The following is a 13932-nucleotide window of genomic DNA, read 5'->3' as shown; positions in this document are numbered from 1 at the left end:
GACAGAGTTTCACTCTTGTCCCCCAGGCTGGATTGCAATGTCACAATCTCGGCTCACTGCAACCTTTGCCTCCTGGGTTCAAGTGATTCTTCTGCCTCAGCCTCCCGAGTAGCTGGGGTTATAGGCACCCACCACCATGTCCAGCTAATTTTTGTATTTTTAGTAGAGATGAGGTTTCACCATGTTGGCCAGGCCGATCTCGAACTCCTGACCTCAGGTGATCCACCTGCCTCAGCCTCCCGAAGTGCTGGGATTACAGGCATGAGCCACCACACCTGGCTTACTAGTAGTAACTTTCATGAGCAATTACTAGCTTATGAATGAAATTAAGAAATCAGTTTCTTTTATAGTAATACCAAGAAGGGTAAAATACTTAGGAGTAGATTTAACAAAAGAAGTACAAGACTTGTAAACTAAAATCTACAAAACATTGAAAGAAATTAAAAACCTAAAATAGATGGAAAGACATCTCATGTTTATGGACCAGAAACCTTAATATTGGTAACATGGCAATACTTCCTTCCCAGATTGATTTATTGTAATCTCTATCAAAATTCCAGCTTGCTTTTTGCAGAAATGGACAAGCTGATCCTAGAATTTTTATGGAAGTGTAAGAGACCAAGAATAGCCAACAGTCTTGGGAGAACAAAGTTAGAAGACTCACACTTCCTGATTTCGAAACTTACTTTAAGACAGGGTGGTATTGGCATAAGGTTAAAATGTGTAGATCCGTGAAGTAGAATTGAGAGTCTAGAAATAAACCCTCACATTTGCAGTCAGTTGCTTAAGGTGCCAAGATATTTCAGTGGGGAGAGAATAGTCTTCAGCAGATGTGCCAGGATGCTGATTATCTACATGCAAAGGAATGAAGTTGGACCCATTAATAAATAAACTCAGATCCAATGTAAGATCCAAATGTAAGAACTAAAACTGTACAACTCTGAGAATCTAGAGAGTATGTGAACAAATTATCATGACCTTGGATTAGGCAAAGCCTTCTTAGATAAGACACCAAAAGCACAAGTGACAAAAATAGCTACCTTGGACTTTATTTAAATGAAAAACATTGTGCTTCAAAGGGCACCATCCGGAAAGTCAAACGACCACCCACAAAATGGGAGAAAAGATTTGCAAATCATGTATTTGATAAAGGACTTAGATCCAGAATATGTAAAAGACTTATAAGTCAATATTAAAAAGACAAATAGGCCGGGCACGGTGGCTCAAGCCTGTAATCCCAGCACTTTGGGAGGCCAAGACGGGTGGATCACAAGGTCAGGAGATCGAGACCATCCTGGCTAACATGGTGAAACCCTGTCTCTACTAAAAAATACAAAAAAAAAAAAACTAGCTGGGCAAGGTGGCGGGCGCCTATAGTCCCAGCTACACGGGAGGCTGAGGCAGGAGAATGGCGTAAACCTGGGAGGCGGGGCTTGCAGTGAGCTGAGATCCAGCCACTGCACTCCAGCCTGGGCGAAAGAGCGAGACTCCGTCTCAAAAAAAAAATAAAAATAAAAAGACAAATAGCCCAGATGAAAGAAGGGATAGGGCAGAAGGGATAGGCCAGGCATTGTGGCTCATGTCTGTAATCCCAGCACTTTGGGAGACCAGGGCGGGAGGATGGCTTTAGGCTGGGAGTTCAAGACCAGCCTGGGCAACATAGTGAGATCCTGTCTCTACAAAAAATTTTAAAAATTAGCCAGGCCTGTTTGTGTGCTCCTATAGTTCTATCTCCTTGGGAAGTTGAGGCAGAAGAGTCCTTGGAGCCCAGGAATTCAAGGCTGCAGTGGGCTGTGATCACACCACTGTACTCTAGCCTGAAAAAAAATAGATAGGACAGACACCTGAATAGAGATTTTACTAAAGAAGATAGACAAATGGCCAAAAAGCATATGGAAGGATGCTCAGTGTCAGGGAAGCCAAAACCACAATGACATACCACTTCATACCCGAGAAGAGGACCGTAATAAACAAAAAAGGGAAGTAACGAGTGTTGGTAAGAATATGGAGAAATGGAAATTCTCCTTACTGCTGCAAATGTGGAACAGTACAACCACTTTGGAAAACAGTTTGCTGTTCTTCAAATTCTTTTAACATAGAGCTACCACACAATCCAGGAATTTTATTCCTGGGTACATACCCAAGAGAAATAAAAACATATGTTCACACAAAACTTGAATGTGATTGTTCCCAGCAGTGTTATTCATAATAGCCTTAAGATGGAAACAGTGGCTAAACATAATATAGTATATCCATACAATGGAATATTATTTGGTAATAAAAAAGGCAAAGTGCTGATACATGCTGCCACATGGATGAACCTTGAAAACTTTCTAAATAAAATAAACCAGTCATGAAGGACCACATATTATGTGATTCCATTTATATGAAATGTCCAGAATAGGCATATCGATGGAGACAGAAAGTAGATTAGTAGGTGCTGGGGGCTGGGAGTGGCAGTGAGCAGGAATGGATAATTACTGCTAATGGTTTGGGGTTTCTTTTGGAGGTGATGAGAATGTTCTAAACTTGGATTGTGGTAGTGGTTACACAAATCTGAATATACCAAAAAATCATTACATTGTATACTGTAAATGGGTAAATTTTATGTTAGATGAATTTAATCTCATTGGTGATGTTATGCAAACGAGGTTGGCAGGTCATAGATTGCCAATCCTTTTTATAGATCTAACCGAAGAAATAGTCTATGTTTATTTCTACAAAAAATGTTTTGTGAATTTTTTTGTTATTCCAATACTATAAGCCTATTTATAAATGAGAGCTGCACACAGTGAATATGATTAATTCGATATATATTCTCCCAGTCTCTTACTGTGTATGGTTTTGTAATGTTTGTCCATGGTTGTGAAACGTTTAACCTTACTTGCTGTGTTAAACTCATTTTTATATATGACAGTAATAATTGCTAATGTGATTTATTTTGTTAGAAGTAAGTTTTTGGTTAGTTGGGTTTTTTTGGTTTGTTTTTTTGAGATGGAGTCCTACTGTGTTGCCCAGGCTGTAGTGCAATGGCGTGATCTTGGCTCACTGCAGCCTCCGCCTCCCAGGTTCAAGGATTCTCCTGTCTCAGCCTCCCGAGTAGCTGGGACTACAGGCACGCGCCACCATGCCTGGCTAATCTTTGTATTTTTAATAGAGGTGGGGTTTCACCACACTGGCCAGGCTGGTCTCGAACTCCTGGCCTCTGGTAATCCGCCCACCTCGGCCTCCCAAAGTACTGGGATTACAGGCATGAGCTACCACACCTGGCCTTTTTGTTAAGTTTTAATCTGTGGCTGTGATACTAAAGAAATAGGGATAAAGAATGTCAGGTCTAGAGCATTATATTATCAAACTAATAATGTTGATGGTAACTTTTAAATGTTAGATGTGTAGTAAACAAAAAGGGACTCACTTGGAGTCTGAAAGTAGGGCAGAAGAGATGGATGGGCATGGGAAGGCTTGCGGTTGCACCTGTACCAGGTCTTTGGTCTGCAGTGCTTACAGGTGAGGGATACATACTTGACCACTCTGTGTAGTTTGTGCATGAGTCAGCTGCTGTCTCTTCTTCCCTTTGGGAATGAGATGGAGAGAATTCATTCAGTTGTGTTTCTTATCGTCAAAATGTTTCTCATTATGGAACTAACGGATTGCTTTGTGTATATATATATAATTTTGTATTTATAAATATATTTTCTGCTATTTTTGGAAGCGCCATAGTATTCCATTTTGTTAATGTTTCATGCCCCTACTGAGTGGCTTTTAGGCTGTGGCCAGCCTTTTGCTAATATAATACAGCTGCAGAGGACATCTTTGCATCTTGTGTCCATCTTTACATGTGTAACTTCCTTGAGATAAGTTCTTACAGCTCTAATCACATGTGACCTTCCTTCCTATTCCCAGGGTCGCGATCCTGATACTCGCCCCAAGAGCACAGGTGTCTTCCAGGATGAAGAACTCCTTTTCAGCCACAAGCTCCAAAAGGACAATGACCCAGATGTTGACCTTTTCGCTGGCACCAAAAAACCCAAAGTCAGTTCCAAATGGTTCCCCACATTATGGCTTTGTTATTGTATCGGGTACCGTCTCAGCAGCTCACCTAGTTCTCTTTGTAAATTGTTTTGCTTTTGGATATTGAACTTGAGTCTTGTTTTTTCTAGCTGTTAGAGCCAAGTGTTGGGAGCCTGTTCGGGGATGATGAAGATGATGATCTTTTCAGCTCTGCCAAGTCCCAGCCTTTGGTACCAGCCTTTTGTTCTCAATACCAGGTTGTATGGGAAAGATTCCAGGAAAGGAAACTAACGTCCAGTTAGGTGATTAAGGAAAATCCTAGGATAGTCGTGGTGCTTCCTACTAAATGAATGGCAAATAACATGTGGAGGGGGACGTGTGTGGAGGATGCAATGCTCAGTTTCTGTTGTTGCCCATCTTAGGTTCCCTATACTAACATTAAAACATTAACAATCCAGGCTCTCTGACTGTACTATACATCTGTGTGATGTTTAAATGGTTGATTGAAAGACCATTGCATACACTGGGGTGACTAAATATTCATGCCTTTCAGGTGCAAAGCTTTCAGTCTGAGTTTTAGCCTTCCTATGTAATTTTCTCCCCAGCCCCAATAGGTTTTTGTAAGTACTCTGTTTTCTTTTTATCATAGAGAGAACTCCTGTGACAGCCGCAGTCTTCAGAATGCTATTTCTGAAATGCTACGTTTGAGTTGGTTCAGCCCTCATTTGAGAAAGTATTTTTAAGACTCAGAAGCCAGGATTGTTTTTTGCATTATGATTTTTCCTTACATTTTCTAAGATATTTGATGGATTTTGGTATTTTTTTTCTTTTGAAGGTACAAGAGAAAAAGAGAGTAGTGAAAAAAGACCACTCTGTTGACTCTTTCAAAAACCAGAAACATCCTGAATCCATTCAAGGTAGTAAAGAAAAAGGCCTATGGAAGCCGGAAACACCTCAGGTTAGAAATGCTCTTTAAGGATTTTCTTAAAGAAAATGTTTGCATCGCAGTACAGAGAAATTCCATCATGCAGACCCACAGTTATTCAGACTTGTCTGCATTAAGGAGGAAATAGCAACTAGGGTTACCGCTTTGTCTTCACTACACTCCCCACGAGTCATCTCCCCTCTCCTCGCTCCACACTTCAGAGTGTCACAAATCTATATTTTAATAGTTAGTGTTTTTTGATGCCATGCCAGATTTGACTCTAAAGTAGAGTTCAGGTAGGATGAAGAATCTTCTTCCCACTAAAGCATTTATTTCCCCCCCCCTGATTTCCTTGGAATGGAATTAAAATAGAAATAAATATAAATTACATCTGATTTCTTGGCTGCTGTCAGTGTTGCCTCTTCCGAGGTCATTGCTGTTGGGCCCTACTCTGCAGCAGTCTTCTCAGAACGCTGTGGAGCTCCTCCTGGGAACAGACCAGGACTGGAGAGCAAGTGCCAGTTCCATGTGCAGGTGTCCCAGGGTGTCTCAGTGAAGCCTTAGTGTCCTGAGCTGTAAACCTGAGGCCCTTGGACCAGCACATCACCATTGACCCTTCCTGGGGCTCAGCTCTTTTGCTTTTAGAACCAGTGCATTAGGCTATGGGTGAATTTCTGTGTGCTCCTTGAAATTTCTATTTGATAACCAACATGGTAATTTTGCCTGCTGGTCAGTTTTAGGTGCTCTGATAAGCTGTGATTCTTGGGAATCTTACTCATCTTGTGTTCCTTGACTCCATATCTGATCTGAAAGTTTTCCACTTATGTGACAGTGGAGGAGGCATACATGAAGTAGTACTAGCGAAACAACAGACCCCAGGAGAGATTTGAATGCCTTTCCCATTAAAGAGCTACAGAAAGTGACAGTTCTGCTCCATCACAGATTTATCTACAGGCATAAGAAACACTTGTCTTTCTGTTTCCCCAATGGATTTTTAACTGGATGTAATTTCACACAGGAATCATCAGGTCTCGCTCCATTTAAAACCAAAGAACCATCCACTCGGATCGGGAAAATACAAGTAATTAAAACACTGGAATCTTCATTGCCTGCCCTGTGGCATCTATAAACTTTTTTGGGTTTCCTACTTTTGTCAGCTGCTGCCAAGCATCTTCTCATCTCTTCCCCCGCCTCCCCTCCCCCGCACCTAGTTGTCTCTTGTGTGCTGCGTCTTTAACATCTATTCTTTGAGCCCAGTGGTGGGCATAGGTGTAAGACCCTCTGTTTTAATTCTGAGACTAGATGAGGCGATTTTCCTACGTTTCTCTTCTCCTCTCGTATTATACATTATGTGCACGGAGTCTCGTCATGTGTCAGAGTAAAGATAATAGACTGCTGTGTTGAAGAACAAATACAGAGTTTCATTTTTCTTCTTTAGGCAAATTTAGCGATCAACCCAGCGGCCTTGCTGCCCACAGCGGCTCCCCAGATCTCTGAAGTAAAGCCTGTTTTGCCAGAATTGGCTTTTCCTTCATCTGAACACAGAAGGAGCCACGGTCTGGAAAGTGTGCCTGTTCTTCCCAGGAGTGGGGAGGCCGGTGTGAGTTTTGATCTTCCAGCTCAGGCAGACACCTTACACAGTGCAAACAAGGTGATGAAACCATCTTTGCTTCCTTGCTCTCTTCTTTTAACCGGAATTTGCGTCTACTTCTTTCTAGTTTATCAATTGCATACACAGCAGTCTTTGACTCTCCTTTTGAATGGGGTGCCTCATCCTTCCTTCAGCTGCTCCCTCCATTCTCCCCTCCCCCTCTCATCCTACACCTGCTTTTCCATGGCCTGTATTTGATACATTTGCATTCTGCTCAGTAGCCACAGTAGTGTCTCACCACTTTGGCTGGTGTCTGACACCTGCAGGTTTCCAGCACTGCCACCTGGGAGTCTTCTAACCACAGAGCAGATCATGCCCTTCCTGCTGGCACTTCCTCACTGCTCCGAGGAGAGCATTTAGGCTCCTAGGTTTGGTATGAAACCCCTTTACAATCAGTGCCAGCCCATGTGTGCAGCTTCCTCACCAATCACTGCACACTTTCCAGCTTGACTCCAGGCATACCAGGTGCCACTCCCTGAACACACATGGTCTGTTCTGCTGCTTCCCAAGGCTTCTGCTGCCTCCTCACCAGGAATGCTCCTCTCCATCCACAGCTGTGCTTCCACATCCCCACTTCTGTCACTGTGCCCTGCACTCCCCGCACAAGTTCCCACAGCAGCGACACTGTTTCATGGGATCGCCTCAATGAACTGTGAACCCTTTGAAGTTTTCCTTTCATTTTAGTTGGGTTTCTTGTTTCTCTCCAGTCTCCCTTCTCTGGAAAGCCTTAATTGATCTCCAAGTAAGCGACAGGACACAGAATGACCTAACCCTGGCGAATAGATTTATTTCAAATGTTTCCAAACCTGTTTCATTGTGCAAAACAAAGCAGCCTTCCTTTTATGACAGTTTTCATTGGCTTTTTTTTTATTAGGTTTAAATTGGCAACTAAAATTGTGACATTCCCCTGAAGTTGGCAACACAATCATACTTTGCCCAAAGTAGATTGTAGCTTCTCAAAATTCTACTTGATTGCATATTTTGGAAAATATCATAAACACTGCATCATTACTACTAAGTGATTTGTGTTTTGAGATTATATTAAAAGTTCTGATTTCTAAACTGTATTTCTTATGTGGAATACTTAACATTTGAATTTAATGTTTATTGACTTGAAGAAAACAGCACCTTAGATTACCTGTCTTTATTGTCTTGTATTTCTCCCTGCTCCTGGAGCCAGAATTTAGACTAGCCCCCTAACAAAGGTTAGTACCAGAATTCCCCAATTCTTTCTTGTTTTGAAAGATACCCACGTTTCTATTGAAGGCAGAGTAGGGGCCAAGGGAGGGGTTGTGAGACACAGAGAGCCAACATGCCTACTTTCCAGGTTTCCAGCAACAGATGAAGCTTTTTGTATGAAACTGAACTGAAACTGCCCTGAAAATATTAAAAAATGGAGAACTCTAAAGGATTAAGAATGACTTAGTCTTGGAGTACTAGGAGCTATTAAACACCTTCCTTGGAAATCATTAAGAAATAACCTCTTCTGTGTTCTTCGATAATATCTTCATTGAAGTAAACCAGATAACCTTACAGTATTTTGAGTCACTGATTCTTTGCCATGGTAGCTTTGAACACTTTATTTTATCATTAGATCAATGTGTGTTTTTTTGCCATTGCAGAGCCGTGTCAAGATGAGAGGGAAGCGTAGACCACAGACCCGTGCAGCTAGGCGGCTGGCTGCCCAGGAGTCCAGCGAGGCTGAGGACATGAGTGTCCCCAGAGGACCCATTGCACAGTGGGCTGATGGTGCCATTTCCGCAAATGGCCATCGGCCACAGCTCAGAGCAGCCAGTGGAGAAAACAGCACTGAGGAGGCCCTGGCAGCTGCCGCTGCACCTTGGGAAGGTGTTCCTGTGCCTGGAGTGGACAGAAGCCCCTTTGCAAAGTCTCTGGGTCATTCCAGAGGGGAGACTGACCTTTTTGATTCTGGGGACATCTTTTCCACGGGCACTGGATCTCAGTCCATGGAGAGAACAAAACCCAAGGCAAAGATAGCTGAGAATTCTGCCAACCTGCCAGTGGGTAGTAAAGCAAAAAGCCCCATGTTTCCTGCTCTAGGCGAGGCCAGCAGTGATGATGATCTCTTTCAGTCTGCGAAACCAAAACCAGCAAAGAAAACAAATCCCTTTCCTCTGCTGGAAGATGAGGATGACCTCTTTACAGATCAGAAAGTCAAGAAAAATGAGACAAAATCCAGTAGTCAGCAGGATATCATATCAACAACACAAGATATTTTTGAGGTAATAGGACTTAAAACGTTTTTGTGTCTAAGTTAAGGAGGGTATCTGATTGGCTTATTTGAGCCATAGATTATGTTTAGCTTGTTGCATGCATACCCCATAGCCATCTGCTTAGTAATTATAATTAAGCTCTTATGAATAAGTCTAACATTGTTTCAGAAGTGGTTTTTTGTTTTGTTTCATGTAGAATGTATTTCTTGGCTGGCCACAATCGTTGATGCAGGTCTTGGTTTCTCTAGTTTTTACAGTTTTTTAATTTTTATAGAATATTATAATCAGCTTCCTGGGCATGCCACTTGGTGACATGCATATAGCTCCACCGGTCCAGCTTGAGAGTTTAACCTGTGGTTCTGGGGACATTGGCCCTGGCTGGAACTGACAGTTTAGTGCAGGCAATAAGACTTTCAGTGGCATTTGCTCAGCAGATGTTTATTGAGCACCTGGGGCCTGCAGGTATGAGGTGAACTCAGAGAAGTGCTGGGCTCCTCAGAGCTCTCTGGGAAGATAATCAAATACAAACAGGGCAATGGAAAATTAAGATGTTTTCAAATAGTACTAAGTGTCATGAAGAAAATAACCTGAGGCAGAGTGGTTGGTAGGGGTAGGAGGTGCTCCTTTAGGCAGGACTGGTAGAGAAGGTGTCACTGCAATGCCGGCGTTTGAGCCGGGGTGAGATGGGTGGGCCAAGCTGTGCAGAGATCTGGGTTAGTGCATCCCAGGCAGAGGGGGCAGTCTCAAGGCTGTTCCACAACACCCTGGCCATTTGCATTTCCATAGCTTGTTGACATGTTTGAGTTTAAAAAGAAAAATTGATTTAACATTGTATGTATTTTTGGCTTAACAAGGATGATATATTTGCTACGGAAGCAATTAAACCCTCTCAGAAAACCAGAGAGAAGGAGAAAACATTGGAATCCAATTTATTTGATGATAACATTGATATCTTTGCTGACTTAACTGTAAAACCAAAAGAAAAGTCCAAAAAGAAAGTGGAAACCAAGTCTATATTTGATGATGATATGGGTAAGTTTAGTTTTCTATGTCTGACCTAGAGAATCCTTAACTTTCCGTCACTTGGTATTTTTCCTGCCACCTTTTCTTGGCCCTTTTCTGGAAAATGCACCCCACCAGGTTCACTTCAGTGTAATCCTGAGTTAGGCTGAAGATAGGTAAGAGATGGACTAATTATTTTAGTGAAGTAACTCTTTCCTATGTTAGTCATCAAAGAATTTGAAGGCACCCAGAGTTTGACGTTTAAGTATAATTTAACTTTGATCTCAGTGCACCTCACCAATCGTCTGTGGCACAACCTGATGTTATGAAAGGAGGTTTGATCAGAAATGACCTCACGTGCTAAAGTAGGCTGAGGGGACTGCCTTGGGTGTGATGTGGTTGGTTGAGTCAGAGCTCCAGATGGAGAGGGAGTGTCCATGGTTCTGTGCGAGAAGAGAGCAAGACTAGACCTAGGGGTAGGCTCTACCTCAGGCGTTGCATCTCACTGAGGTCTTTGGTGTTTGGGAACAAGATCGTCTTCTTTATGTGGCACAACTTCTGCTTTGTTGGTAGACAAGGCAAATGTGCGAGAACCCTAAATATTGGACTTCTGATCAATCCTGCGTTGGTAGAGAGCATGTGGGCTGAGGCCACATACACATTTCCTACACCCACAATCAATCTAGGCCTTGAGGCTAACTGGGAGACAGCTGGTGCTGGAGAGTCACACTGGCTCTGTGCCTCAAGCAAGCACATGGAGGGCAGAAGATAACTCATTCATTATTTTAAATACAGAAAAGTCATACATGTTTATTGTAATAGATTCATGCAATTCAGAAAATGTACGAAGTGAATAACCCCTGGAGGTAATAGTAACAGTTTGGTGTGTATCCGTTCAGACACAGTGATATTAATATATGTTTGTGTACACATCAATATATAACCACCTTTTAAAAAAGAATATATTTATACATATATATAAGAATATATTTTTAAAAGTAAGAATATATTTCTGGAAAGTAAGAATGTGTTTCTGCTCTTTTAGCCACTTAATGTCTTTCATGTCAGTACATAGAGATCTCCTTCCTTGTGTTCAGTGGTGTGCACGATTTCTTTGTATGTAGCCATTAGCCTGTTGACTGAGATCCTGATTGTTTCTGTTTTCTTTATTACAAATAATGCTGTGGTCTTTACCATTTGTGTACACCTAACTTTATGTATACATGCTAAAATCATGGTTGGATAAAACCCTAGCAGTAACATTACTGGGTATGTACCATAATTAGGTAAGACAAGCTTTTGAGTCAGTGAAACATTAAACAAATGCAGTGACAGAGGCTTACGGTCTTACATCGAGATGCCTCAAATCAGTGCATTTATTCTGAAGGAAAACAGGTGGGTCCTATGTTGGATTTCCCTTTGCATATTTTTATTGCTCTTTTAAAACCCTGTGTAAAAAGAATGTCTAAATAAGTCCATTGTCCCCAATGGTAGGGGCGTGGTCTGGTTTGGAGATCAAGTTACCCTTCCCTTTTGTCTGTCCTGCACATGCACATACAGACACTTTTGTTGCTGAAGAAATTGTGCTCCAAGAGAAACCTGTGTGTGATCATAAAACTTAATGAGTAACAAACACAGGACCAGAATCTAAGAGGCTTGAGTTCTAGATCAGTGTTTTGGGGTACTCCATACTGTTACCACAGCTGGGTCTTTGGTGGTTTGCTTGCATGTGTTTTAAAAGTACCTTTCCCCACCCCTCTTCAGCAACTGTTTTTGTTTTTTCTTTCTAAAGATGACATCTTCTCCTCTGGTATCCAGGCTAAGACAACCAAACCAAAAAGTCGATCTGCACAGGCCACACCTGAACCAAGATCGGAACACGAGGTGTCCAACATCTTTGATGATCCCCTGAATGCCTTTGGAGGCCAGTAGAGCATACAGGGTATCCACATGTTATCCTGCAGCTACATTGTTGAGTTAGTGTTGATGATGTATATGCTTATGGTCTTAACTGGGTTACAAAAAGCAGATACTAGAACAGCTAGCTCATCTTTTACCCAATGTACTTAGTATTTTTCTGCACTGGTTTAATCATGCTTAATACTACAAAACAAAAATAAGTATTTCACAGTGGTTGGTTTTGTTTTTAAAGCATAGTTTGATTTAGTTAGCCTTGCTGGGGCCATAATATGCTTCAGAAGGATGTGTAAAAGAAGCAATCTCTTTGTGGCTTTCATGGGTAGTCAGGGAATCTCAGAGATAGCAAATGCCACGTGACCAGGAGTCTTTGTCTTATGGATGGGAACCCTAACTTAGGGCCTGGCCAGGTGAAAGAGAAAGAAAGTGAGAGATTATACTTCATGAGTCTTAGCAATATGGGAGCGGGTTTTCACTGAATTCTGAAGGTGCCTCTGCATGTCCTCCAAGGCAGGGTTTGGCAAACTGTGGCCCCCCACTGTCATATTTTGTTAATAAAATTTTATTGGAACACAACCACATTCATTTATTTACTTACTGTCTATTGCTGCTCTCACCCCACCTCCAGTGTAAGAGTTGAGTAATTGTAACAGACTGGATGGCTCACAGAGCCTCAGATGTTTTCTATCTGTCCCTTTATGTAAACAGTTTGCTGACCGCTGCTCTAAGGCATCCTTTTCCATCCTTGCCTTGTGGAAGCAGCAGAGTGAACCTAGGTAATAGCAGGGGGAAGTGCTGAGGATGGAAAGGTCAGCCTCTAGAGCAGCACTGCCCCATAGAACTCTGCAGGAATGAAAATGTTCTTTATCTGCATCAACAAAGGCAGTAGCCACCAGCCACCTGGATGGCTGACCCCATTCTAGTCTGTGTTTTTTGGTGCTCTGTCTTCTTGCTGCTGAGTATGCAGCCTGTCGCCACAGCACAATCTTGTAGGCCACTCAGGTTGGTCTCAGTGATCCTGGAGCTACTAACTAACTTCTTCCTTGGACACTATAAGATCGGAAGGGGAATTACTCATACCCAGAGTCAAAGATTTTCTACAGCTCCCACAGGTCAACCATTTGACCAAGTCTGCTGTGAGTGACTTGATGACAGATGAGGGCACTTGCTAGTTACCCACTCCTTTCCCCTATTCATTTTATGAATCTTGCTTCTGTCCTTAGGTTGAGATCTTTGAGTCACTGTTGTCAGGCAGACTGCTGTCCTCCAGATTCAGGCCCGTGGGTGTGGGGAGCCTTGGTTGGTCTTGGAGGAGCAAGGGCTGCGCAGGTGAACTCAGTGGCCTCAAGTGTGTAGGTACCTGCATGGTGCGAGGAGATGCTGGCTCTGAATGAAATACTTCCTAATCCTGCTTGCAGATCAACTGCCGACTAGCGTTTAGGCTACAGACATATTAGATGGTTGATGTGATTCTGTAGCTCGCCTTTAGAACTTTAGGGATGTTTTCACATATCAGTAAATTAAGATCTGTGTCAACATTTTTTTTTTTTTTTTTGGGAGATAGAGTCTCGCTCTGTCACCCAGGCCAGAGTGCAGTGGTGTAATCTCGGCTCACTACAACCTCCGCCTCCTGGGTTCACGCCATTCTCCTGCCTCAGCCTCCCAAGTAGCTGGGACTACAGGCACCTGCCACCTCGCCCTGCTAATTTTTTGTATTTTTAGTAGAGACGGGTTTTCACCGTGTTAGCCAGGATGGTCTCGATCTCCTGACCTCATGATCTGCCCACCTCGGCCTCCCAAAGTGCTGGGATTACAGGCATGAGCCATTGCACCCGGCCTATGTCAACATTTTTCATGGCAGCTTCACATTCTAGATATCATCATGTTTGGGAAAATGTTTCAAAGGTAACTCCTCTTCTGTAGCTAAGCTTTTTTAGAGCAGAGGATGGAGCAAATTCTGAGTTACTGAAACTACATATTCAGCACTATTGCCTTGTTTACCGTTAACTTCCATTTCATCTTTGGAGTTGTGTTTTTAGGACTTTTTCAGAAGAGATGAGAGAAATGCTTTGGGAATTGACTAAGAAATCTTTTTGGTGTCTTTTCTCTTAATAGCTAGATATATTTTTTAATTTTAAAAAATTCTGGAAATACTTTTTTCTCTACCCGCCCCCCGCCCCCCCCCCCCTTTT

The 13932-nt window shown here is 42.4% G+C and overlaps 1 protein-coding gene across 1 annotated transcript in view; it reads left to right on the top strand.

Moving 5' to 3' along the window:
* The window catches only part of LOC108520128 (putative WASH complex subunit FAM21), a 24306-nt gene extending 11985 nt beyond the window's left edge, over positions 1-12321 (top strand). The window contains exons 5-10 of the mRNA XM_017859409.1: positions 3904-4032; positions 4161-4241; positions 4847-4969; positions 8210-8830; positions 9676-9853; positions 11616-12321. Coding sequence (XP_017714898.1) covers positions 3904-4032; positions 4161-4241; positions 4847-4969; positions 8210-8830; positions 9676-9853; positions 11616-11755 — 1272 coding nt within the window. The 3' untranslated portion in view covers positions 11756-12321. The remainder of the gene's footprint in view (positions 1-3903; positions 4033-4160; positions 4242-4846; positions 4970-8209; positions 8831-9675; positions 9854-11615) is intronic.
* The last annotated feature ends 1611 nt before the right edge of the window (positions 12322-13932 follow it).

The sequence above is a fragment of the Rhinopithecus bieti genome, unplaced genomic scaffold (genome assembly GCF_001698545.2).
Source record: "Rhinopithecus bieti isolate Rb0 unplaced genomic scaffold, ASM169854v2 scaffold_51331, whole genome shotgun sequence".
In the NCBI taxonomy this organism is placed as follows: domain Eukaryota; kingdom Metazoa; phylum Chordata; class Mammalia; order Primates; family Cercopithecidae; genus Rhinopithecus; species Rhinopithecus bieti.
This window is presented reverse-complemented; position numbering and strand designations above follow the sequence as displayed.